This window comes from Stigmatopora nigra, chromosome 2 (assembly GCF_051989575.1).
Source record: "Stigmatopora nigra isolate UIUO_SnigA chromosome 2, RoL_Snig_1.1, whole genome shotgun sequence".
Taxonomy (NCBI): domain Eukaryota; kingdom Metazoa; phylum Chordata; class Actinopteri; order Syngnathiformes; family Syngnathidae; genus Stigmatopora; species Stigmatopora nigra.
The window spans coordinates 1,816,987-1,842,159 of record NC_135509.1 but is presented as its reverse complement, the minus strand read 5'-3'; the positions used below and the strand labels follow the sequence as shown (position 1 = coordinate 1,842,159).

At 43.3% G+C, this 25,173-nt stretch overlaps 3 protein-coding genes and 1 long non-coding RNA gene across 9 annotated transcripts; 2 read left to right on the top strand and 2 right to left on the bottom strand.

Moving 5' to 3' along the window:
- The first annotated feature begins 1,819 nt into the window (after nucleotides 1-1,819).
- Nucleotides 1,820-13,712, top strand: akap7 (A kinase (PRKA) anchor protein 7). Of its 3 annotated transcripts, XM_077738712.1 has the most exons (10): nucleotides 1,820-2,313; nucleotides 2,412-2,507; nucleotides 2,577-2,628; nucleotides 2,695-2,834; nucleotides 4,217-4,353; nucleotides 4,478-4,638; nucleotides 5,281-5,393; nucleotides 5,467-5,513; nucleotides 5,722-5,822; nucleotides 12,169-13,712. In XM_077738712.1, exons 2-10 carry the CDS (start codon nucleotides 2,448-2,450, stop codon nucleotides 12,321-12,323), a joined length of 966 nt encoding a protein of 321 aa, XP_077594838.1. In that variant the 5' UTR covers nucleotides 1,820-2,313; nucleotides 2,412-2,447; the 3' UTR covers nucleotides 12,324-13,712. The 3 variants fall into 3 exon arrangements, with proteins under 3 accessions (XP_077594838.1, XP_077594820.1, XP_077594829.1); XM_077738694.1 differs by having other exon boundaries at nucleotides 1,821-2,313; nucleotides 2,412-2,628; XM_077738703.1 differs by lacking the exon at nucleotides 1,820-2,313 and having other exon boundaries at nucleotides 2,398-2,628.
- On the bottom strand, nucleotides 1,910-3,658 carry LOC144211453 (uncharacterized). Its single transcript, XR_013329601.1, has 3 exons — nucleotides 3,167-3,658; nucleotides 3,005-3,071; nucleotides 1,910-2,616 (listed from the first exon to the last, which is right to left on the bottom strand). It is a non-coding gene; the product is annotated as an uncharacterized LOC144211453 (long non-coding RNA).
- Nucleotides 12,826-24,759, bottom strand: med23 (mediator complex subunit 23). Of its 4 annotated transcripts, none has more exons than XM_077738681.1 (33): nucleotides 24,639-24,759; nucleotides 23,957-24,088; nucleotides 22,392-22,460; nucleotides 21,303-21,343; nucleotides 21,118-21,205; nucleotides 20,923-21,047; nucleotides 20,706-20,817; nucleotides 20,527-20,625; nucleotides 20,332-20,433; nucleotides 20,177-20,246; nucleotides 20,000-20,112; nucleotides 19,839-19,934; nucleotides 19,497-19,514; nucleotides 19,100-19,306; nucleotides 18,853-18,996; nucleotides 18,628-18,773; nucleotides 18,322-18,567; nucleotides 18,107-18,249; nucleotides 17,763-17,937; nucleotides 17,539-17,705; nucleotides 17,344-17,468; nucleotides 17,006-17,211; nucleotides 16,758-16,938; nucleotides 16,515-16,685; nucleotides 16,197-16,413; nucleotides 16,007-16,116; nucleotides 15,649-15,775; nucleotides 15,414-15,579; nucleotides 15,278-15,350; nucleotides 14,926-15,140; nucleotides 14,743-14,863; nucleotides 14,546-14,677; nucleotides 12,826-14,033 (listed from the first exon to the last, which is right to left on the bottom strand). In XM_077738681.1, exons 3-33 carry the CDS (start codon nucleotides 22,392-22,394, stop codon nucleotides 13,770-13,772), a joined length of 4,203 nt encoding a protein of 1,400 aa, XP_077594807.1. In that variant the 5' UTR covers nucleotides 22,395-22,460; nucleotides 23,957-24,088; nucleotides 24,639-24,759; the 3' UTR covers nucleotides 12,826-13,769. The 4 variants fall into 4 exon arrangements, with proteins under 4 accessions (XP_077594807.1, XP_077594798.1, XP_077594781.1 ...); XM_077738672.1 differs by having other exon boundaries at nucleotides 22,392-22,457; XM_077738655.1 differs by lacking the exons at nucleotides 22,392-22,460; nucleotides 23,957-24,088; nucleotides 24,639-24,759 and adding an exon at nucleotides 21,708-21,990.
- il20ra (interleukin 20 receptor, alpha) lies at nucleotides 22,248-25,141 on the top strand. Its single transcript, XM_077738726.1, has 7 exons — nucleotides 22,248-22,420; nucleotides 23,044-23,167; nucleotides 23,247-23,446; nucleotides 23,506-23,681; nucleotides 23,744-23,888; nucleotides 23,974-24,110; nucleotides 24,230-25,141. The coding sequence occupies exons 1-7, from the start codon at nucleotides 22,369-22,371 to the stop codon at nucleotides 24,800-24,802; spliced, it is 1,407 nt and encodes a 468-aa protein (XP_077594852.1). The 5' UTR covers nucleotides 22,248-22,368; the 3' UTR covers nucleotides 24,803-25,141.
- The last annotated feature ends 32 nt before the right edge of the window (nucleotides 25,142-25,173 follow it).

Sequence of the window (25,173 nt, the reverse complement as noted above, 5' to 3'; positions counted from 1 at the left end):
AAACAAACACGCGTACGCAAAGCGGCGACATCATTGAAGATTAGCGCTTTGACACATGGGATGCCGCATTTGAATTGCATGGCGCAAGATCTGCGCCGCAAAGTCCCTTTTGATTCCCATTTCTTCCACTTTTATTTTTTTTTTTTTTCGACGTACGATCGTTTGAACCCGGGCTCGAGAATTAACATTATTCACCGGCGTGCATATTGGCTCGGGCGGCCCTCCCGTACGTCGTCATCTGCATTCTCTCGTTACGAGCTACTTATTTCCCACCCTCCCTGTGGCAGACTGCTTATCTCTCCTACTCCTCCTCTCTAAAAGGTTGAATAACACACTCCTATTTTACATAAGCAGGAAAGACAGATTTTTCAACAGCCCTTTTCATTCATTCATTTTGTTTATCTGCTCCCTGTGTTTGAGTTTTTACATGTCTCAAAAATTGCCTAGAAGAATAAGCAACACATTATTTTCTTAAATTTCATTTATTTTTTCCCCAATATTTTTAAAAAAATGCACAACTATTAGCATTCTATGAAGCTAGGCGCGCTATTTGCAATGAACCATAAAATCAAAAATGATATGACGAAGATGATGAAGATGATGTCTGAAGAGGATTATGGGTAGAGTTGAGTCGAGATTCCAACCGACGGCGGCGGCGGTGTTTGCAAACATCTCCGGAGGTCTCGTTGTGAGCTTTTGTGTACATACAGTAGCGGCGTGTTTGCGCAAGAGATAACAAAGAGCAGGTGACAAATATTTGCGCAGTAATATTTCTTTGGGGAGTCGGAATTGAGTTCCAGGTGGCTGTAAAACAAAATAACGGCACTTTCCTGATGAAATACTCTTCTGTGGAATGGTCGCTGACATCCCTCGCAGTTGAACTGGCCTGGACATCCATCATCAATGAGTTCATCTTTATTATTATTTGACTTTGGGATACGGCTTCATTCCGATCAGGGCTGATTTGGACTAAATGGCTTGCATACATTTCAAAAATGGTGGCGACCTTGTTCATTCGTAGTCAAGTCAACTCCGCCGTTCTCCTCGTCTGCACTTGCTCGGCGGCCATGCTTTGGAATGTCACTGATCTTCATCGTGGTCTGCTTGCGTTTTATTTTTCTGACCTTTAAGATGCACACAAGCCTGAAGTTTCAAATCTTCTCTTAGGGGGAAAAGGAGGGTGGGGGCGCAGCCATTTGTTATCAGGTGCAATACAGAATGCTTGAAGGCGTCCTTGTTACTAGTCAGGCCAACGCTGCTGTGTTTGTATGCTTGTTATTGTGTAAATGTTGCTTTCACAGTAATGCTATTGTTTCAAAGAGATAACAATCTGTATTCAATTTGAATAATTGGAGCTCGTGGTGCTTTGAGATGTGTGGACGTCAGTCTCTGCCTTATGCCCTTACCTCAAAACACTTGGATCATAAATTATTGAGGAAAACTTTTTACCAACATGCAATATTTTTATTTTAATTGATATTTTATAAATAAAAGCGTTTTTTTAAAATAATTATGTCATTATTGCATTTCGTGAGATGAATCCTCAAACAATAATTGTGCTTTTTCAGATTTTTAAATTTTAATGCCACATTCCCACCTGCTGGTCAAAAAGTGAAATCGCACTCAAAAGCTAAATTGAATGAAAATATATATTACATTATACATTGCTGCATTTACCGTAGTGTGTATATTTATTGAATAACTATTTATAGACGCAAGGATTTATACTTTTTCAAATTTCATAAAGGCTTCGAATATCAATATATAATTAAGCAAAAATCGCAACCCCAAAACCAGCTCTTATTCTGAAGCTTACTCTCGACCGGAAAGGAGGGTTTGTTTACAAACATTTTGCTTCCGTCCAGCGTAGTAACGCTGTCGGAACTCCTTTTTCTGAGTCTTTTTTAAGTTCTTTTTCGTAAACAATACCCGATCGCAACACGATATAAAAATCTCGATCAATCAACGCGCGTCGCGAAGTGAGTGACTTTAGCATTTGGCTCGATTAAAATTGCAGCGTCGCCTGCCAGCTAGACACGAGTTGAGCCAAGATGGCGGACTTGATTCATTCAGACAGCTGAGCGATATATCGGCCAACATATATGACGTCACCAATAATGATGCCCGACTCAGTTAGTTTAAAAAAAATCCTTGTTAAACATGAGCTAACTGGCATAATTTAAGCGCAAGTTTACCGTGTAGTTTTATTTTATAACATGCACCTGAGTCGTTTAATGTTGAGGTTGACTTCCACTTACTCAAGAACCACCAAAAAATTGCTTTTTAATGAGCAAACAAGGATAAAAACAGCAGGTAAGCTCTTGAGTGGGAATAATAAGAAGCAGATAGTTGGCACATAGCAAGGGGGGGATCTATTTTTAGAGAAAGTTCATTCCTGATGTTTTCTTCAGCTTTTTTTCCAGGCATCGGCTCCGCATCAGGTCAATATGGAGCTCGACAACATTACCGCAGGCGACGCCGCTTATCCTGGCGATAGTTTTGATCAGGTGACTCATGAAGAAAAAGATAAAGGACCTTCTCAAGTGATGGTTAATCTTGAACAAGTTGTGGAACAGGAGAAAATGAAGGAGCTTCAAGGCCAGAAAATTGGAGCCTCTGATAAGACAGGTGAGTTTATTTCTGAATGAAGACCTGACAGCCTTTAAATGCTCAAACTATTTTGTTTTTATTTAGTCCCTAAGCAAGAGTCAGGCAAAAAGAACAGGAAGAGGGGACGTCGAGTGGATGCAGATCAAGATGGAGACAAGTCCAAAAAGAAGAAGCAGGTTCAAAGACCCAACTACTTTGTTTCCATTCCCATCACCAACGCACAGGTAGTTACCGTATTTTATCTCTATCTAATTCATAACTAAACGATTTTCAACTTAAAAGATAACTGTTTTGATAGTCAAGCAATAATAATATCTAAGGGCCCTTTAAGGAGTGCATGTAATGGCTCAATACATTTTTACATTAAATTACCGAAAAATAAAATTGTACTTACCTTTCCACGTCGTGTTGCACATATGTATAGAGCAAATATATCATTTGGTATCATTGGTGAAACATTTCTAAAATGCAATTACATTACGATTAGCTGGCAATCAAATGAGTGACAATGAAAAAACATTTAAGGTGAAAAATGAGATGAAATAATTGTACTCACCAAAACGATGAAAAGGGTTCTTTATGGGGTTCATCCATGCCAGGATGGCTGAAACGGGGCTACCATTGGGTATTCTTGAGCCCGAATATGGTGCGCTTCGGTCGGCTACAATTTGCTAGCACGACGGCCTCAACGCCGGTGGTTTTCATGGTGCTCGAAAACGTTCTATTCACATTTTAACTGCAACTAAACTCAATAACTGAAAAGTAAACGTCCTAATCGGCTTCTAAGTGCTACGTTTTGGGCAAAAAGTTTCAAAAGTTAAGTCTGGCCTGACACGCCGATGTTCCAAATTGTTTGGTGCCGTCTACCTGGCGTCGTCCATCGTCCGCTCTGTCAGTTTTTCATCAAAACATGCGTTTGTGGGGGTGCGTGTCCACTACGCTGCCTTATTTTGCCTTATTTTCATCATTAAAACACAAAATTAAGTTATACCGGGACCGTGTTGACATGTCAGCCCTAGACTGAAATTCGAAGAATGGCGCTTCCGGAAATGCGTCATTGGTTAGTTTGATTTCGAACTTCTGGTTCCGGTTGTGGGAGGAGAAAAAAAACTAAACTAAATAATAAACAAACAAAAAATAAAATACATAACGGAATCCAAGAGGTTTTAATTTAGTCACGTTTATTTATTTATTTAAAAATGTTCATCATTGGTTAGCAATATCTAAATTAAAAAAAATACTAATGACAAAGCCTTGACAGGTTTGTCAGTTAGATACATGAGATATTACGGTCATATATTACCTCATATGTGGCGATAGGATTTGTAACAAGATTTAATTTAATCCCGATACTATATTTTAAGACAATTTTGTGATTTTTTGATTGAACACGGTGTGAGGGCTGCCGACTAGTGGACTGGAGAGGAAACGCAACTACCTGTAGTTCATCTCCATCAAAAACAAACATAACTATCGTTTAGGATGGATTATTAATCGATACGAAAATCTTGTAGCGTAAAATTTCGACATATCTCTTAAATATCTTTATGATGGAGTGATTAATTACCTAAATGATTTTGGCCCCATGACACTTTTTCTGTTACAGATCAGTTCAGTGGTGGCCGAGGTCCAAGAATCGGTATTGGAACGAGAACCCCGCCTGTCCAAGGCCATGATCCCCATCCCCACGCTACACCTCACGCTTCTCGTCGCATATTTAGCCGACCAAGAACAAGTGGACCTGTAAGTGCGCGCTAAGTCGAATATGGTGACACGAGTGGTAATCACTACATTCTGTCATGATGTAACACGAGCCAGTGGATTAGCGGGCGCTTTGGCGCTTTTTGTGCCATTTTTTCCGGCTCAGGGCGGCGGCGGCGCTGGCCCAGGTGGGGCCGTCTTTGGCCCGACTGCTGGAAGGGGCGGAGCTAGTGCTTCCCCTATCGGGCATCGCTCACTTCAGAAACGAGGTGGTGTTCGTCGCCCTGCGGGAAGGAGCGCACGCGGGGGTGCTACGAAAACTGGCAGGTCAGTTGTTTACTATTGGCTATTTTTGGATTGCAGAAATTCAATTAATAAGGGCAAAGCAAGATTTTTGGGCATATTTTAGTGTTTATTGAGGAATAAGGTGGAAATTGCACAAATTTGGATCCACATTTTATCAGATAAAAATGTTCTGCCTCAATATAATTAATTTTTTTTCTTTAATTTTAAATATTTTCAGTTTCCTACACTTGATGAAATTGCTTACCACATACGTCATCGTTATTAGGATTAGATTATTTCAATCTGTTTTCCGCATTCGTGCCTTTTTTGGCCCACGTTATTAATCCGGAATTAATTTTTTTTAAGAGGATTCGTCCCCCGTTTCTGGGCACACACCCACCCACAAGTACAAATTGTAATGTCCAATTTTTTTCTCCTTCTTATCAACTCATTGGCAAGAAAGAGAAAGGCGGCATGTTGTTTTTAAACCTGACACGCCAGGAAGTCAAAGCGTCCGTCCTTGTCTGCCGCCTCCTCCATGGTTCCTATTGATTACATTCTAACCTTTCGTTCCCCCACGGAAGACTTTTCTTAAAATAACAGCGCGGGATTCTGTTGTCTCCTTATCAGACATCCTGGAATTCCGAATTTTCACATTTGAGCATCCACTCTTTTATTTTCCAGATTCCGTGCACGCCTGTTTTGAAGAACGAGGACTTTTGGATGGCCACGCTCGTGGCTTCGAACCTCACCTCACAATTATGAAGCTGTCCAGAGCGCCAAAGCTACGTTCGCAGGTAGTTTTGGGGAAAAAATGTCTAATGGAAGTTATTTATGAATATTAATTTTGTATTTGTCTGTCTTTAAAAGGGAATCAAGCGCGTGGACTCTTCACTTTACTCCAATTACGCTAGCAGGTACAAAATGTGTATCTTTATAATAAAGATGTCTTTATATTACACTCTTGATAAATTTAAAACTCATGTCAATCGATTTGTACACTTTTTAGTGGAAATAAATAGGTGGCTAACCTCATCTGGGTTCCCTCCCCTGAAATACTTCCGCAAACTATTTAAAATCAAGTTTTTCACGTTACGCCAGTTAACTAAATGATTGGTCGTGCAGGTTTTTCGGCGAGCAAGTGGTGGAGCGCCTGGATCTTTGCTCCATGCTGAAAAAGAAGCAGCGGGACGGCTACTACCACACCGAGGCGTCGCTGCAACTTGGTTAGTAGACAAATGCACGCTCAATATATGTAAAAAATACTAAAGTTTTTGTTTCAACAATACCAAAGTGGGATAAACGGCCATAACGCTAACAGTTAACGCAAATACCATAGATAGGCTAAAACATGGCATTAGAAAAAATGTAATTGCATGTTCATTACAGTAGGTGGCAGTGGTGAAAATTATTTTATTAGCTAAATTAATTAAATAATACCAATAATTCCATTCACGTTATATTAACTGATTGGCTTCCACTGACTGACTATGACAGAATTTTATGAGGGACTCTAAAACACTAACAAACATTTTTAATGCTTTTCATAAGACAATTAGCTACGCAATGACAAGTATGTTTACATTAGCTAGCGGTAGTCAACTCAGGTTAATTATTGTTGGACTATGATACGCATAGCTTGTGACGATGGGTATTATCTAAAGCCTAAAGTGGCGTGCACACACACACAGACACACACACACACACACACACACACACACACACACACACACACAGCGGCCAATTGTTCATGCAAGCACTTTGCGGCTAAATGGAGGTTAGCATGTGGAGGAGGATTCTGTAGCTTCACTCATGCTTGAGTCAATAAAACATTTAAGCTTTGCAAATAGCATTCCCTTTTGTATGTGTGTGTGTGTGTGTGTGTGTGTATTTAGTATACGTGTGTGTGAGTACTCCATCCATCACTTTACGCCTTGTCTGTAAAGCTCAATTAATCCCGCAGAGCCGAGGGGTTTTAGCTAAGGTGCGCCCTATTACTTAAGTGCAAAGAGCTAGCGTTAGCCATTGTTGTCATCATTGACAGCATGTTTATGAGGTGGCTTTTGATAAATATTTGGCTAGTAGTCACAGTGCTATTTATGGATGGGCCTAAGGTAATGCCTTTTAGGGGGTTTTGTAACTCTTTAAAAGACAAACTACTCAAATAGAAATGCGTAGAGGGACATTGGTTTGTAAATGTATTTCTATTATATATAAAAAATAAGTATAGTATTTTAAAACAACTGTAGGGAAATACAAAATCTGACATTAAGGGGTTAAACGCCCAAGTCACGGCACCCTAATAGATTTTCCAAAGGCAAAATCTGCTTATCCTGCAAAATTGTGTCCTCTCCCCTCTAAATCATTCTTTTCCTTTTTTTCCTGAACACCTCACTCACACACACACACAAGGACATAAGCACACACACACATTCTCCCATTGGCAAAATATTCCACATTGCAGCTGCCAGCCATTCAAAACAGCATTATTCAAGCTAGGATGAGGAGACGGGGGGCGGGGCCTAACAACACTCTTCTGACCCCCTCATCCTCTTGGTCCGCCATCCTTCTGGACATCCCACCCCCACCAAAATCCCCCCACCCACCCACACACACACACATACACTCCTTCTAACCACTTCTCATACACAATAACAAACATTAGCCATGGTCTTATACACAAAAGTGCCCTTTACATACACTAAAATGAAATTTAAATGACAGTCATGTCTCCTGCATGCGCACTAGCTATCTACCGCCCTCCCTCTCTCCTCCCATCTTCCTCCTCCTCCTCAGTGTGTGTCAGTGCGAGCCAGGATCGGCTCAGTCATTTTTTTTTTTTTGGGTCGTCTGCCTGTCGGATTTTTTTCTCTTTTTAAAGCCCACCCCCTTCGCCGACCGGCGTATGGATGACCCAAAAGGAGTCGGACGCAACGCTCGGGTTTAAATCTGTCTTTTTTTATATTCTTTTTTTGGGTGGGGGGGTGTCGGGAGGAGGCGCCATGGGTCAACTCTGCTGCTTCTCTTTCTCAAATACAGACAGCAAAATCAGTAAGTGTGGCGAGCGGGTACATATGGCGGATTTAGGGGAGCGTTGGCCAGGGGATGGGGGGTGCCGGAGGTCGGCCGGATCGCCTGCGCGGGCACGTGAGCGAGCATCACAATGGTCGGCTTGTAAATGGAATTGTTTTAATGGGAAAAGTGATACTGTCATGCTTGTTGTTAGCATCCCCGATTGGTCTGATAGTAGGCTAGTGCCACGCCCCCCCAAAAAATGGATGGAAGATCAGTGAGCATGAGATTCAACTTATTTGAATTATTATTATTTTTTAAGAATGGTAGTTTGGGTGACTTTAGTCGCCATTGACCATGGAAGGCGGGGCCTATCTCTGTCCAAACTGGATTGGACGTCTGTTGCTGTCCATGGCAGCCAATGAGAGTTAATACAAAATGAGGGAGTAGCAGAATATATACGTGAGGAGTCTTTAAATAAATTGAATAAATATTTTTTTGTGATGAATTATGATCACTAATGTTTTAGCTCTAAATTTGCATTGGAACCAAAAACTCCAAATGATTAATTACTATGTAACTCTATTCAAATATTTTTCGAACCAGACATTAGCAAGTCGTTTATTTTGATGAATAGCAAAGATAATCCGCCTAGATTTATTGAGATTCTTTTGAAATGTTGGACCGCTTTCAAGTACACTGTTAAATTCCCCTAAATAGTCTGGAAACGAATAAAAAGTGGATCAAATCCACCAATAAAGTTCCTCCAAAATAAAACAAATCGCATCTCTTATCCAAATATCTTGCTTATCCAAATTAGCCAACATTTTTCTAACCATCAAGCCAAAATCTCAAAGTACAAACGAACTACAACCCTAAATGTAAAAAAAAATACCCTCTACTGTCAACCAGTGACCGCACCTCCCTGTTCAAACAAATCGGACATGGATCCACCCTAAGCCCTGATACTGCAAATCCGCGTTGTTAGCGCTAGCGTTATCGCTACTGCCCGGTTGATGATTGAACTGCAATTTAAAGCGGTTTAAAGCCTCGTCGTAAGCCATAAAGGCGGACTTTGCAGCGTGAAGTGCTCTTGGGCTAAAACAACGCAACAACCCCCGCTTTTTCTTCCCGACGACCTCGCCGCGCTCCTCGCAGCTGCATGGCTATAAACAGTCGAGCCACTGTGGCCTACTTCCGAGAGAGGCAGGGGGAAAAAAGGGGGGAAAGAAGCCAAGTAATGCTGGGGGGTCTATGATGTGATGACAAGCGACCTGGCCAGCGCGACGTGACGCGCAGATGTTTGCACGCGAGCGGATAATGTGGCGCTGAGCCTGAAGGGATGTCGAAAAAAAAAACACTATATAACAAAAAGACATTGGAATTAATTTGGATTATTTTCATCTAAGTCTTATGGGATGCTATGCTAAGACAGGCAGAACTGACAGACTTGGACTCAGGTGAATGGATGGGGGTTGGGGCACTGTGGGTGGGGTGGGGTAGGGGGAAGCTTTTTGCTCAAGTCATCCAGCAGTGACCGAGCTGACTTACAAACTTGAACCAGTGGGGGTTGGGATGCAAGAAGCAGCTGATGGCAATGCACTGATTGCACACGGAGCACACTAGTATTGAGGAAAGCTTTGCCCTCTATGAAAACCTGCATTTTGTGGAATAGTTTGAAACAAAAGCCTAGTTTGAAGGGATGCTAGGCCTTTATATCAAATCAAAAGCCTATATTGTCATCATACACAGCTGCATATAACAAAATAGGTGAAATACTATTTAAAAAAGGTGCTCTTAAATGAGTCAAAATGTTCAAAAATCTGCACTTTGATGGCCCACTTTTGAAATAGGTCCATAAAAAAAGTATTGAACTGGCTCTGTTAGTTTACATGATTTAACTTATAGAGTACAGACATAGGTGACAATGTTGAATCAAGTGGGGTTGGGCTGCAGTGGGTGGGGTGGGGGTGATGGTAGTGGAGGGGTGGGGGGAGGATTTTGCTCAAACTATCCGGCCGGTCTTGACCGAGCTGACTGATAGACTTGAACCAGCGGGGGTTGGGATAGAGAACCACCTGATGGCAATCCACTGATTGCACTTGTGTCACACTAGTATTGAGACAAGCTTTCCTCTCAAGGAAAACTTACATTTTGTGGAATAGTTTGAAACAAAAGCCTAGTTTGAAGGGATGCTATGCAAAATATCAAATAAAAGCCTATATTGTCATCATACACAGCTGCATATAACAAAATAGGTGAAATATTATTTAAAAAAGGTGTTCTTAAATGAGTCAAAATGTTCAAAAGTCTGCACTTTGATGGCCCACTTTTGAAATAGGTCAGAAAAAATGTATTGAACTGGCTCTGTTAGTTTACATTTTTTAACTTATAGAGTACAGACATAGGTGACAATGTTGAATCAAGTGGGGTTGGGCTGCTGTGGGTGAGGAGGAGAGGAGAGGGGAGAGGAGGGGAGGAGAGGAGGGAGGCTATCGCTCAAACTATCCGGCCGGTCTTGACCGAGCTGACTTCCAAACTTGAGCCAACGGGGGTTGGGCTGCAAGAAGCAGCTGATGTCCATCCACTGATTGCATTTGTGGCACACTAGTATTGCAGATAAGATTCCTCTTAAGGAAAACCTACATTTTGTGGAATAGTTTGAAACAAAAGGCTATTTTTAAGGGATGCTATGCCTTATATCAAATAAAAAGCCTATATTGTCATCATACACAGCTGAGTATAACAAAATAGGTGAAATATTATTTAACAAAGGTGCTCTTAAATGAGTCCAAATGGTTAAACATTATGCACTTTGATGGCCCACTTTTGAAATAGGTCCAAAGAAAGTCTTGAACTGACTTAGACAGTTTACACCAGGCAGCTTTTCATTTTGCAAAGGTGACAATGTTGAATCAACGGGGGTTGGGTTCGGTGGGGGTGGAGGGTGTGGGGCAGCTTTCGGTTTTGCAAGCAAAGACCGAGCTGACTGGCAAAGTTGAACCAGCGGGGGTTGTGCTGCAAGAAGCACCTGATGGCGATCCACTAATTGCATACGTAGGACATTAGTATTGTGGAAAGATTTGCAAGGTTGAAACCAAAGCACCCCCACACTTACTTTTACCCTTATTTTAGTTTGCCCAGCCCTGTTAAAAAAATGCCTAGTCTTACAAGATGCTATGTTTTCCTTCATATGTCCAATACTTCAATTTCTCTGAGGCACTCATTTGCTCATCAATGGTCAAAAGTCTGCACTTTGATGGGCTACGTTTGAAATAGGTCCAAAAAAGTATTGAACTGGCCTTGACTGTTTACATCAGGCAGCCTTTGGTTTTGCAGGTCATACAGCAAAGAGAGACATAGGTGAAAAAGTTGAATGGACGGGGGTTGGGCCACTGTGGGTGGGGAGGGGGGAGCTTTTTGGACAAACTATCCGGCCGGTCCTGACCGAGCTGACTTACAAACTTGAACCAACGGGGGTTGGGCTGCAAGAGGCAGCTGATGGCGATCCACTGATTGCACGCGTAGGACATTAGTATTGCAGGAAAGATTCCTCTTCATGAAAGCCTACATAGTTTGAAATGAAAGCCTAGTTTTATGGGATGCTATGCCTTTATATCAAATCAAAAGACTATATTGTCATCATACACAGCTGTGTGTAACAAAATAGGTGAAATATCATTCAAAAAAGGTGCTCTTAAATGAGTCTAAATGGTTAAACAATGGTCTACACTGCGATGGCCCACTTTTGAAATAAGAAAAAAAAAAAGATTGAACTGGCTTTGTTAGTTTACATATTGTAATCCATACAGTCAAGACAGACATAGGTGACATTGGTGACAATGTTGAATCAAGTTGGGTTGGGCTGCTGTGTGTGAGGAGGATGGGAGAGGGGAGGGGAGGGGAGCTTTTTCCCCCAAGCTATCCGGCAGGTACTGACCGAGCTGACTGACAAACTTGAACCAGCGGGGGTTGGTCTCCAAGAAGCACCTGATGGCGATCCACTGATTGCGCGCGTGCGACATTAGTATTGCGGAAAGATTTCCTCTTTAGGAAAACTTACATTTTGTGGAATACAGTGGTACCTCGAGATACTTGAAGTTACCATGATTGTAATCCCATTTTAATCCTGCTAAAATGCACATTTTGATCTATAAAGTGTATTTTATATCAAATGTTCTTGACTAAGCTACTAATATTTTCCACATATCAAACTAAATCCCCGTTTAATCGGTTTTAACCAATTTTAAATCGTTCCATGTAAAGCTGGGAAATTTAGTTGTAACGACGACAAGCATAAAAATAAACAAAAACAACAAAGAAGCGATTCATCACGGCTAACCACGAGACTCTTTTAACACCCTACCATTGGCGTATCACAGTTTATCTAAAAATTTCCTTTAACAAATAACCCTTTTGTTTCTTAAGACGTGATAAAGTTCCATAAGACAACCCTGTGACGGCTTGACTGTAACTATGGCACTATTTATCGCATGTTAAAAATAATAGCAATTATTGTGTTTAGGTTATTTTACATTAAATTTTTTTCTGTGTTTTCAGGCGGTCGCCGGGGGTCCGAACCCGACGAGGCGGAGCTTAAGAAGGTCAGCAAGCGGTTGGTGGAGGATGCCATCTACCGCGCCGTGCAGCAATACAAACAAGAAACGCTGCAAAACGGGGGTGCCGGGCAACCGCCCGGGGACGCCGCTAAGTGACACCGCCGTATGGGCGAAGCTAGCCGTCAATCTGGACGCGGACTGGCCAAAAACTTGACGGGTATCTCCAGCGCGATGCGTTACGTGGTCGTCGTGGCGCTCCCATTTGGACTGGTGTTTAACACATTCCGCCTTTGGCCTGTGGGGGCAGCGCTGAGACGACAATCCCAAGTCTTAAAACACTAGCACAGATGACTTTTCTTTTTTAATTATGAAGAAAGTTTATATTGCGGGATCTGATCCGATTCACGCCAATAATTTAAAGAAATTTGGAAATATTGCTTGAAAAATACTGCAGTTAAGGACAAAGTCAGGGTTTAGAATTTTTGGTAATTTCTTTTGCTAAAAATACATTTTCGCTATAAAAAATAAAGAAGCTTAACTGTACAAGGCTTTATTTTTCTAAGAGAAGCCATTTTCTCTCATTTTTGGAAAATATTAGAAAACGATTAAACGAAAAAAAGGCGTAGCGATATGACATTTTTTTGTCTTTCCATACTATTGTGACACAATTTTTCTTTTTAATATTACAAGACTAGCATCATTTTTCTAACAATATAAACATACCCGCACTAAAGTGCTTCCTCCAAAATGGCTTCCAGGAAAACCCAGTTTCTCTTCCTAATATTATTAATTAAGGAAAATTCGATTTTTTGTTGACGACTATCTTTAAAAAAAATTGTACGATTTACTTTTTTTGTCATTGTAATCCAGTTCCAATGGATTGGACGTTTATAACTGTCAATGTCCATTTATTTTTTCCTAAAAATTTGAGTCCAGTCACCGAGTTTTTTGCCAAAAGTCGTCAATGTTGTTTTTGTGGCCTTCCGCCTTTGGAATTGTGATTAAAAAAGAAGGAGAACTTTTCATTTGAACGCATTGGGTTGTTAGAAAATTAGATTTCCTATCCAAAAAACAAAAATAAACATTTTTTGGGGTTATTTTCTTCCTCTTTAAAAACCAATGGGAAATGTCTCCTTGTGTCTTGCCATCCCTCCCCAAAGCCTAATCAATCAAATTAAAGCGCTTTCGTCCTTAATTAGCGTTCCTGGCGGACCTTTTGCGTCCTTGCTTGATTAATATTCACCCGCCATCAACCTTCCCTTGTCGATAGCAAAGACACGCCCCTTTTACCGCAATCACGACCTCACGTCTACCTCATTTACATATGTCGCCAAAGTGCACTAGGGAAAGGGTTAACCTATCATTGAGAACGCCATAAAACACGCCGTTCCCTCATCGGTTGCCATAGCGACAGCGTGCGTGTATTTCAGTGTCGTCGGATGTCAAAGTGAGCGACGATTTCATGCTTGGTGCTCCTTATTTTATTGAAAAATACTGACTAACATTATCACGATTCATAAAAAATAAACAGCGTTTGGCTTGTGAGCCAGAGTCCATGATTACATTTTTCGTCATATTTAAAAAAGAATAATAATAATAAGTCTACATGGCGGAAGACGAAGAAGGGGAGGAGACAGAGGCGACCGCAGCAGCGGTGCTCACCGCCATGGAGGAAGACGAAGAGGAGGAAGGTACGGGTTGGGGTGCAGAGGTCGCGGCCGGCGTGGGAACGGGGAGGGTGGCGGCGGCGGCGACGGTGGTGGGCGGCAACGTGGACGCCGACGCGCTGTCGGTTTTGCTGCTGTGCGTGATGAAGCGGAGGCGGAGCTTCATGGCGGGGCGGAGCGTCATGATGATTTCCTCCACCTGCGTGAAAGCACGTAGGAGCGTGACCGATTTGCGCCATGGATTGTCGAGCTTCTTTCGTTTTTATTTAATTTTTGAAATTTTTGGTCCATCTGTCTATAGGCTAAACCTATAGGAGGCAGAGCTTATTAAATTTAGAATGTCTGGCTTTGAGATAACGTGAGATTGAATAAGGAGATTATTAAGAAATTTGCTAGATTTGACGAATAAGACGGCAGAGATGATTTTTGGGTCGTGAGGTTAAAAGTCAGATGGGATTTTTGTCAAGGGGAAGAAGTTCAGGGTCATGCGGTCAAAGGTCACCATGAGTTTAAAATAACTCAATCATAGCATTATTTGAAAGAAGTGATCTAAATTGAGGCTCAGAAATGCCTTTGTTAAAGATAACCTGAGAATGAATTTCTGCCAACGCAACACTACTATTATTGTTGTTATTACTATTATTTTTCTCCCCCGCTTAAACTACACGACGACTACACTAGACGTTAGGGACATAAAAAAGCAGTTCCTACCTGTTCCTTGACGCTGTCTCCCGTGTACATGTACTTGATGTGATAGAGAAAGTCGCAAATGGGATCCATGTAGTTGAGATGCTGGCAATGTTGGTCCACCACTTGCAGCATCTTGTAAAAAGCCACGCCGATCTGAAACAAGACCAGTCGGTTATATCCCATGTCGGGTTCAGGCGACCAATCAAAGGGCACTTTACCTCCAGCATGCACCGTGTCCTCTCCTGCTGGAAGCGTTGCAAAAAGGGTCCCACCAGATGGTAAACGTACAAAAGTTGGAACTCTGTCACCACCACTGGCTTCAGAGTCTCGGAGAGGAACCTGAAAATGGAGGGTGAGGGTTAAGGATGGCCCAAACGGGGCGCACTGACGGTCAGGCCTACTTGGGGATGAGTGACAGCTGTCCGATGGACGAGTGGTGCCAGACGGCGTGCGCTAGTGCTAGCACGTAGCTGCAGCCGATCTCGCTGTAGCTCTGGTGGCACGCCGTGAAGTCCAGCAGGGCGAAGGGGTCACGTGACCAACCCGTTTCGGACGTCAGCGCCGCCGAGCCCATCACCGTCACGATGCGGTCGTGCAGAACGATCCAGTACGGCTCCTGGCGGGCGCATAGACACAAAACTCAAAGTGGATTTGTTCAAAACATTCTTTAAGGGAAAAACTTGAAATATTGTCGCTATTTATCACTACTATTTTGGTATCATTGTCCTACATCAAAATAAATATGGGCGTTACCGGCAAGGCGGTGATGACGAGACCGATGGCGTTCATCCAGGCGGTGATGTTCTCTCGAGGGACCAGAGGTTGGCTGAAAACAAACAATGAATTATTATTATTTTTTTTTTTTAAAGAAAAAGAAGGGCACCCTCACCTTTTGAGAACCACATTGAGCAGAGCGTTCCCCACATCCTTCCCAGGGACGGCGAGCGCCATCAACTCCACGCAGGTGACGTGCAGGGCGTGAGCCGCCGGGTTGGGGAACTCGTTGAACCTCCAGTCGCAGTTGGGGAACGGGCCCGGCGACTTGCCCGCCATTGGTGAGCCGTCATTAATGACCAACAACCATTCTTTATAAGGGAATCAAAGTGAGGGGGAAAAAAGGATATTGTCCACCAGGCGTCCAATCAGCTTGCAGTAGTAAGTGTCATCCGGCGCCCAAACGTTGTCATCCCTTTGGTTCATGCCAAACTTCAGGTAGGTTTCGCTCAGGCACCAACCAGGTGTCCGGTTGTCCTGTTACATCAAAAAAAGTTGGACTTTTTATTGGGGAAAAATACACCAAGCCACCACTAGGTGGCATTTTTACATCAACATACAGTAAGGCCTGGAAAAGTAAGGACACTATTATATATATTCTTTCAGTGCTGTGTCCTAGTAGGATAAGTTTCAGTGTGTATTTTCACATTTTTATGATCTTTAAAAAAATATATGATTAAAAAAAATCACAAAGTAGTGAATTTATACCTTAAGTGACAACATAATGGCGTGCACCAACTTCCTCTTAAGGCTGGTTCTATCCCTCAGGTGTCGTTCATAGTAATGCAGTGTGTTGTAAAGGTACGTCACGGGTCGGTCTGTCAACAAATGTGTTCCAAAATTCACTCCAAAGCCCTGTTTTGGGCTGATATTCATCACTTTGGAGCACATTACCCACCGTGGAACTTGTAGAGGCCGCCTAGGTGGTCCAGCAGGGTCTCCAGGGACTTGGAGACGGGGGTAAGCTCCAGGAAGCGATGGATAACAATGTCAAAGACGGGCAAGAAGCGCAGGCACACATTGCCAAAGTAAATGGGCATGTATTGGTGCTGGACTTGCATGGGTGGGTTCAGCTGCTCGGCCACGCCCTCAAAGTACAGCTTCTCAGGGTATTTCTGGTAAGGGAGGACATTTTTTTTGCCATCATTCAATATGTGGCCACGGTAGTACATGAGACTCATGTAATATTACTCCTTGCCACCAGAGGGCAGCGTACCTTGTGGTAGCTCATGTGCTTGTTATGCCAGTCGCTCTGAAGCCAGTGCTCTGGCGCATTTTCCTTGACAAAGTCATTGACTCGGTTGCGGAAGTCGTCGGATTTGAGCAGTAGGAGCTGGATGATGAAGTAGCACACCTGAGCTTCGTTGCGCTCGTGGCTACGCATGGCCTGGAGGGGGCGGAGGGAGAGCGTGTTAGCGAAAGTAGAGCGCCGTCGATAAAAGCCACCGATTCGACTCACCAGGCAGAGGATGACTCGGTCCAGCGTGACGATGTTGTATTTCCACACCATGTCGTTGAGGATCTCAATGCATTTGTTGAGTTGAGGACCGCCGGGCGACGTGGAGAACTCGTAGACCAGGAAATCGGCGAATGTGCGCATGTGGGCCACCAGAGCGCGGGCTCCGATTCGCTCCAGGACGCTGAAAATTAGATTAGATTTAAATAGCATCAAGAAATGAAAGAAAAAAAGTTTAAAAAAATACTGACTTGTAGCCAATCTGGTTAATGTAGTCGGTCTCCAGCAGCATTTTCCAAAGCAGACAGAGGAAGAATGGTGGAGAGCCTTGCATGGAGAAGTGCGTGATGATGTCCTCCTTATTGGTCATAGACTTCCACTTGCGGTATTCTTCCTCCACGTTCCTCTTCAGGTTGAAGCGTGGCTCTTGAGGAACGTTGTTCTGCTTGAAGAAGGCCTAGCGGGCGAGAGAGACAGTGGCGTTAGCGTTAGCGCCGTTAGCGTTAGCGCCGTTAGCGTTAGCGCCGTTAGCGTCATTAGCGTTAGCGCCGGCCGTGGGACACAGCGACGTGCTGTTTGAAGTGGTCACCTGCAGTGGCGCCGGGAAGCATGACAGCGTGTGCGCCGCCCAATTGTGAGGCGTGAAGTTCATGATGGTCTGCAAAATGTCTTTGCACCAGGTGCCGTGGATGGACTCGGAGCCAGTGAAAAAATCTGTGTGGAAAAAAACAATCAATAAAAATAGGGGAGGAGCTTTTAGATGCTATGGCGTGCGCGGGGGTACCTGTGACATGCGTGGCTCTGGCCAGGGTGAGGATAAGCGCTCGATTCAGCTCCTCCGACTCCACCGAGAGGACCGTGGTCTTGGGGTCGTTGAGGAAGCGGGTGAACTGCGGCTGGACCTCCGAGCTGCCCAGCGCCGTGATCACGCGCAGAGCTGTGCTTTCCATACTAGGTGGAAAAGAGGATGAGTCAGAGATTCTGGCGTCCGTGTATGGTGATGCTTACCAGAGGTGCAGCTGGTTCTGGTTGGTCTGGGGCACGGCCGCCAAGCTGTGCAGGTGGCTGAGCAATTGGATGCGGTAGTGCGGCTGGATGTGATGCATGCGGTAGCTGAACATCTCCAACAAAGTGTGAAGGATTCCCCAAGCGTGAGACTTGAAGACGCTGGGCAGCAGCTGGCCTGTATGCACAAACAACTCAAACTGACATCAACTGTACAAACCATGCTGGACCAAAAAAAAATAGTATTTGAATAACATTACAAGAATGTAGCTTTTCTAGTCAGTATTGTTCATAAATATCTCATATTAGTAGATAATGGTGGTCCATTTGAAAATTCTGAGACTCACCAATGAAGCCTTTGATGCCCAAGGACTCGATCTCCATGTAGACCAACAACCTGCAGTACGTCTCCACCAGTGCGGGCGCCAAGGCCACGCTGGAGTTGGCGTGGGCCAACTTGATAACCCGGGTGGCGATGCTGTGGATGAGACTGTCCAGACACATGGCGGATGATTCCCCCTTCGTCATTGGACTTCATTTTTGGTACCTTCAAGGGAACTACCTCATCTTGGCGTGGACAGTGACCGAGTCCAACAGGTTCATGGGTAGCGGCGTGAAGGAGCCCAGCGCCATGCAGTTGGTGCCCGGCAGATTGATCCTCATGGACTGAGTCCCGTAGATGGTCTCCACCAGGACGCCCATGGGCAGCCCGAAACAGTCCGGGTTGGTGCTGTAGGCGTTGCACAGAAGGGCGATCTTGTAGTCGGACATGCCCAGAGACTTGTTGCGCAAAGACTGCTGCAAGAACCTGAAACAAAATGATGTGAGTGGTGCTATTTTTCCTTAGAAATACAAATTTGGGCCTTACTCGTGGTGCAGTTTGAGAGAATGAGGGATGGGAATCTGCAGATTGGAGTTGTTGCTTTGAGCCTTTCGGTTGAGGTGGATCCAGATGCAGGTCATGGCGAAGGCATGGGTGGACTGCGGCTTGGTAATGTCCGGAACGGGGATGCACTAGGAAACGCAAGGGGGAGACAACATTTTTTTCCTGGGAATCGATTGATTGATGGTGTCTGTTACGTGACCGACGGACCTCTTTCTCAGGATACAGCAGGTCAAAGAGCTTCATGACGGGCAGGAAGTCGGCCAAGGCGTTCTTTTGGATGCTTCCTGATATGAATTGCAGGAGGACCCACATGAGGTGGTCCCTTCCTTTGATAAGACCCATTCCTGCTAGCTGGAAGACAACAAAAATGTTGATGCGAGTCCACCATTCAACTAATAAGGTAAATTTGGGATATTCTAATGGATCCATTTCTGGCTGTGTCAGGGGCCCCCACCTTCTGATGTAAAGACAGCACCATGTGCGGGAAGCTGGCAAATTGGAAGAGGACGAAAAAGATGAGCTGCGATGACAGGTGCTGCCACAAGAGCTGGCTGGTGCCGCCCACGTCGGCGTCAAAGTGCTCTTCGGTCTCCGAGCGCTCCATGGCGTACACCACCAAGTCCACCAGCTGCTCTTCCAACACGGGACAGCGCTGCTTTTGCTGTCGGAGAAAGAGAAAGCCATATTATGACCGTATTTTTTGGCTGATAAGTCGTGGGAAAATGTACAGTGTAATTATGCTAAATTTGGAAATCTTAGCATTATACTAAATAGGTTTCATTTTAAAACGGGGGAAAAACGCCATGACATCCCATTTGGAGTGAGTGGATGGAAGGAGTCGGACGACATACCTGGGCAATGTTCAGAGTCTTACCCAGACCAGCGCAGGAGAGAAAGAGAAAGAGGGAGGAAACAAAAGAAAAGAGGGAGACACAGAGAAAGAGAAAAGTGGTGACTCACGAGCGAGGGGGTCGTTTGTCGCCAATAAAACGGCATGCAGGCGGCTCAGGGGGGGGAGGTTTGTGTGTGGTTGGGGATCTATGTTCTATATTGACAGCCCAAGATGACTTGTTAAGAATGAGCACATGCACTTTTTTTTTTTTTTTTAGCCTTCAAACAGGACACTAAAACAGACCAAAGCTTTTGGGCAGAAAGATTTAGACGAGGCTAATTGTGCTTTTCATCCACAATACCTGTTTGCTGAGTCCTAACATGTTGCAGACCATTTCTCTGGAATAAGGTTGCTCCAAAACGTAGCGCAGCAAGCCCGTCTGTGGCTCAAACAGGTCCTGCGTATGCCCAAAAAAAAAACATTAATGAGTACAATTCCATATTGATGCATACTTGTACTTACCTTATCAAAGGGCAGCATGCCTTTGAGTGGAAAACGCAGCGTGGTCGGGTCCAACTTCCAAGAGTTGCAAATGGCGCCGCTGTTGTTCACCACTGGCAAAAGGCTACAGCGTCCTGCAGGGGAGCTAACCCATTAGCTTGGTGGCGCTACTAGCACATATGTCGTTAACATTCTTACCACAAATGGAGTTGATTCTAGCGGTGGGTCGAAAACTGTCCACAAAGTCGGATATTAAGCTGCCGAGGAGCTGCGGATTTAGAAAGGAAAAAAATGCACTGATTTAAGCATAAATAATGCAAGCTAAGCCAAAATGGGTGCCATTCGATCTTTACCCAGTGAGAAAGTTGTCCCTCGGGGTACAATTTTCGGATTTCGGTGACGGCAAAGTAGGCAGGCAGGAGACAAGCGTTTCTGTCCAAGATGTACTCCACCACCTGGAATGTGTCAATCATGTGTGTTCACTTGTAAGAAGAGGCATTATTACTACTAATAACAATAATAATAATGATGGAGTGTAAAGAGCAAACCTCTCTGGCTGTCAGGAGCTGCCGCACAATGGCCGAGCTAACTGTGATGGGAATGGTTTGGATTTTATCCAGCACAGCTTTCAGCAGGTCGCGAACACCCTGATAAGAAGACAAAAATTACAATAAGTGGCAGGGAATCCATTGAAATGGATAGGACGTCTATGGCCGTCTAGAATAACCTTGTAGTCCACTCCTCCGATGATCTTGTGGATGAGTTTGAAGGTCAACGCCCACAACTGCGTCCTTTCCCACTCCAAGTTGTCTGAACTGATTAGAGCAGCGCAAACCATCCTGACAAAAAAAATCACACTTTATCCCTTTACAGTTCACTTATTCACGATAACACAAAATATGATCTATTTTATTAATCTGGTGTTCTTTTAGCATTCACAGTACCTGGGTGGCAAAAGACTAGTCTCGACACCCATGGCCAGACACTCGTAGAGAAAGGCGATCCTTTTTGGACTGTGCTGGCTGTGTGTGAACCGCACAATCCACTGCACGCACTGCTCATGAGACTCCTATGAGAAAAGATGGGTTCTGTCACATTATGTCTACTCTGAATATGTGTGTTTTTGTGTGTTTACAAACTTGAGGCAGGGTTCCCCAATACTGCTGAAAGGCGTCCAGACAGCTGACCAATTTTGTCCTTTCATCCTCTGGACTATCCATGCACATCCTGGAATCAAAGAGGTTCACAAACGGAGTCATGTTTTGAAACAAATACTATGATTTTTTTTATGATTTGAATGTGTTATGGTTGATTTGAAACTTACCCAGCAAAAGCCTCTTCCACCATCTCACTTTTCTGACAGGACTGAGTAAACAAATGGGAGAAAGAGCCAAATATCACAACAAAATATGAACCTATTGACATTTTTATAATATTTGACTTATAGCACTCATGTTTAGCAAACAACGCAATTCAATGTGTTATGCAGTACTACTACACTAATCACAGGCAACAATATTGATAAATAATAAAGCATCGCTATTATAGTGAAGAAATTAAATCCGATTATTAGCAAGAGTCCATTTTATTATAACCGTCCGTCATCAATGCATTTTATGATAAAGGAACTTATTGATGAAACGGAACATTATTTATTGAATATTTATGGTATACAGTCAACACGGCTGTCGTGCAAGTCCATGTAAAGATGCTAAATGAATCATTTTACCACAAGATCCTCAAAGATGCTCTGGAGCTGCGTTTCCATTGCTAGGGCCATGTTTGCAGCACAAAGCGCCCGCCTTTGTTGTTTAAAAGTCACATAAATTAGCAATGTTTTGTTTCTCCTCCGCTTAGCTTGAATGCTAACAAAAACCGGCGTGCGCAACTAGCAAAAGCGCACGCAGTTGGATGACGTAGAAGCTGTAAATGGTTCCGCGCATTTTAACCTTGTACAAAAAATGTGTATTTTTACACCATTTGACAGCATAATTTATAATTCTAATAATGTGTGTGTGACTTGAGTGACACATTTGTCAATTCACGTACGGAAATTTTGCTACAATAATTACATTGAATATAACTTTATTTGTCATTGTAACAAGGACAAATAATCTAATGCTAGTAATATACAATAAGAGTTAAAGCTTCACTGCAAAGTGCACAAATAACAACAACAACAACAAACATAATTAATAAATAACAATAATAAAGTTTTTTTAATTAAAAATGATAAAGGGGCGGGCCTTTTTGTTTTGGGCATGTGCACACTTAATCAAGTGTAACAAGTTACGTTACATTCTCCTTCTGTTTGGTGATGTTCCAATTTTTTTGTCAATATTCCTTTCGCTGTACTTGCGGAAGGTACAAGATGAGAGCTTTTGTCAATAATGAAGAACGTGCTTTTGATTACCATTATTTGGAGTCGGTGGCCCTACACAGGTATGGGTGATGTTTTGTTTGGTCCTGACTGCTTTCCCTGCTTGAAAAAAAAATATATTTATAGCATTTGCTGTTTGTTTTTTCAACCAACAAGACTACAAACTAAACAAATATGTGTCTGCTGAAGTTGTTATAAATTGGATACAAGAATTATCATAGGTTGAATATTTTAAAGTGGGTTCTTGTCAGATTTACATTTTAAAAACCTAACCGAGTCTGATCCTTAATTCCAACACACTTTGATTTAAATGGTTATGTCTGAAATTAATTCCCAAAAATGTAAACGCCAAAAGAGTAAATTCAAAAGAGATTTTTTTTCCATAATTCAACATTTGTCAACGGCTTATGACACGTGTGTCACAAAACATTTTGTATGGAATGTAAAAGCAAGGTGTGCCGGGCTCTAATTAGGTGCATTGGAAGCGAGCTGTAATTAGCCAACATTTTGACCTTTATTCCCTCCGATATCTGCAAAGAATTCAGCAAAAACTTGGAAAATACAAAAAAACAAAACATAATGGGAATCAACCTCTCAACCTAATCTTGGCAATGACATAATGTAATGCGGATGTTGACCAATTACGTCCTAATTGCCATTGATTTTTTCCCCTCCACAATAACAGGCTCATCTAGTCCACCGAAACCTGTAAATGTCCATTTCACCTCCTTGAATTTGAGAAATGGACTTCACTGGCTACCTGGCGATGGAACGCCGGAGGGTACGAGCTACACGGTGGAATTTGCCATGTAAGCAACAAGCCACGTCTATACTAGCGGTAAACTCCCTGTAAAAAAAGCCCCCTATAACCTGCTGGTGTACTTTCAGCTACGGAGATACTGTACCGGACACCCAACTCCTAAATTGGAGACCAGTGGGGGAGTGCAATCAAATAGAATGGACATGGTGCGATCTAAGCAGCCAGACTGAGGATTTATACAAAGGCTACTATGCGCGGGTGCGAGCCGTAAGACCCTCTGGTTATTCCGAGTGGGTCAAGACCAAGCGGTTTCATCCCAAAAACGATGGTAAGTCAAACTACCAAAGTTGAAACGGCAGGTCTTATAAAATGTCAATTTTCCGTCAGTTGTTTTCGGGCCTCCCGAGATGACGGTGGAGGTGAAGGGAAACGACGCAATCATCAACCTAAGCGGCCCCATCCGGTATCAAAGCAATGAGCGCGCCCCGGCCGTTAGCATGGTGGAGCTCTATCCGCGGATGACCTACAACCTGACTGTTCAGGAAGCATGCCAAGACCAAGGGGTGAGCAGCGTTTAAAGGATGTCACCCAAAAAGTCCTAATCAAAGTTTTTTTCTGTTTGCAGCATCATTTTGCGGTCACTAAAAATAATTACAAATACAAACTGAGGAATTTTGACAGCAACTACTGCTTCTCGGCAAAGGTCCGATTCCTCGACACGCAGTTCCAATGCAAACAGTCGGAAAAGCACTGCATAACTACGGACAAAGGTACGGGCTTCGTTGGTTGTTGTTTTCATGTTTTGAAAAATCTGTGTCTAACTATGGTATTTGCTTACGGTATTGGTTGGTCTAGATCCCATCACGGGTCAGGTGCAGGCGATAGTCTTGGGTTTCTTGGTCCCCTTGGTGTCCGTCTGTGTTTTTCTGGTAGTCGGCTACATTCTGTACCACTACCTCACTGGAGACGGCTGGAAAACACCAAAATCCTTAGTAAGTGGAAGACCTTTATATGAAATGACATCAATTCTAATGGGATTTTGCATGTAAAATGATTCCAAAAAAAAGTTATGTTCTAACTAGTCAAATATTTCACCCCTTTTGCCCACAAGAACGTCACCGTTCTCCAAATCCAACCCTTGGCTGTACCCCTGCACCATCTCATCGCTCCCTTGAGAAAGGAGAGCACCACAGATGACGTAGACAAGGATAACGGCGCGCCATTCATGGCACTTTCCTACGTCTTGCAGCGTCCACCAGAAGCACCCAAGCCGGAAGAACCCAAGCCAGAAGCTTCCATGCCAGAAGAACGTTGCGATTACAGCAGCGTGGCGGCTGCGGAGGATGTTCACCAAGAAGTCAGAGACTCCATGCCCCAGAAGCAATGTCAACGTCCCCCAGGGAGCATGACATCATATTTGCCAAACATAGTTCCAAATCCCCTAAAATCGCCCACAATGGACTTGGCGTGGAACCCGTACAAGAAGCATGATGATGATGTCAGGTGTGTGGCGCCCTTACCTGATAGCTATGCCGTGGTGAGGTCGAGTGAAGGGGACCAAGACCAGGTGGGACTTTTATTGGCGGAATGGGGCTCCCAGATGAGGGTGCCAGAGACGGAGGGACATTTGAGGCTGGATATGGTCTGTTTCGGGATGCCGTCTGGGGAGGAGCAAGTCGTTTGATTAGTAAAGCGATTGAAATTCCACGCAACAATCAATGGTTTTGTACTTGAAAAGAGCCAACATTAATATGAGTTACTTCCAAGTTTAAAACAGGGGCCTGTAAACTTTTTTTTCTTTTAAGGACCTTTCCAGAAAAATTAAAGGATCAGGTTATGATTATTTTTTAAGTATTAATTCCTTGGCTGCCATTCCCAGTCAAATTGGTCAAAATTTCAAATGAAATGTGTCACCATTTTGACCCACTACCATTGTCAAATGCCTATATGTAAAGTATATACACAAACACTGGTCTAAAGTCTAAAAGTGTTTTTTTCTTTATTAAAACTGACCTTATATTCATGTATGATATCTTTTTTAAAAAAATATATTTT

What these genes read in the sequence shown, in the direction of transcription:
- akap7 (XM_077738694.1), top strand. Translation starts at nt 2,448, where the DNA reads ATGGAGCTCGACAACATTACCGCAGGCGACGCCGCTTATCCTGGCGAT. An exon ending in TACTCCAATTACGCTAGCAG is followed by an intron (nt 5,514 to 5,721) that starts GTACAAAATGTG and finishes TTGGTCGTGCAG; the next exon opens with GTTTTTCGGCGAGCAAGTGG. An exon ending in CGAGGCGTCGCTGCAACTTG is followed by an intron (nt 5,823 to 12,168) that starts GTTAGTAGACAA and finishes CTGTGTTTTCAG; the next exon opens with GCGGTCGCCGGGGGTCCGAA.
- med23 (XM_077738655.1), bottom strand. Translation starts at nt 21,758, where the DNA reads ATGGCCCTAGCAATGGAAACGCAGCTCCAGAGCATCTTTGAGGATCTT. An exon ending in GCATCTTTGAGGATCTTGTG is followed by an intron (nt 21,344 to 21,707) that starts GTAAAATGATTC and finishes TTGTTTACTCAG; the next exon opens with TCCTGTCAGAAAAGTGAGAT. An exon ending in TGCTGTATCCTGAGAAAGAG is followed by an intron (nt 18,774 to 18,852) that starts GTCCGTCGGTCA and finishes TGCGTTTCCTAG; the next exon opens with TGCATCCCCGTTCCGGACAT.
- il20ra (XM_077738726.1), top strand. Translation starts at nt 22,369, where the DNA reads ATGAAGAACGTGCTTTTGATTACCATTATTTGGAGTCGGTGGCCCTAC. An exon ending in AAGCATGCCAAGACCAAGGG is followed by an intron (nt 23,682 to 23,743) that starts GTGAGCAGCGTT and finishes TTCTGTTTGCAG; the next exon opens with CATCATTTTGCGGTCACTAA. An exon ending in GGAAAACACCAAAATCCTTA is followed by an intron (nt 24,111 to 24,229) that starts GTAAGTGGAAGA and finishes TTTGCCCACAAG; the next exon opens with AACGTCACCGTTCTCCAAAT.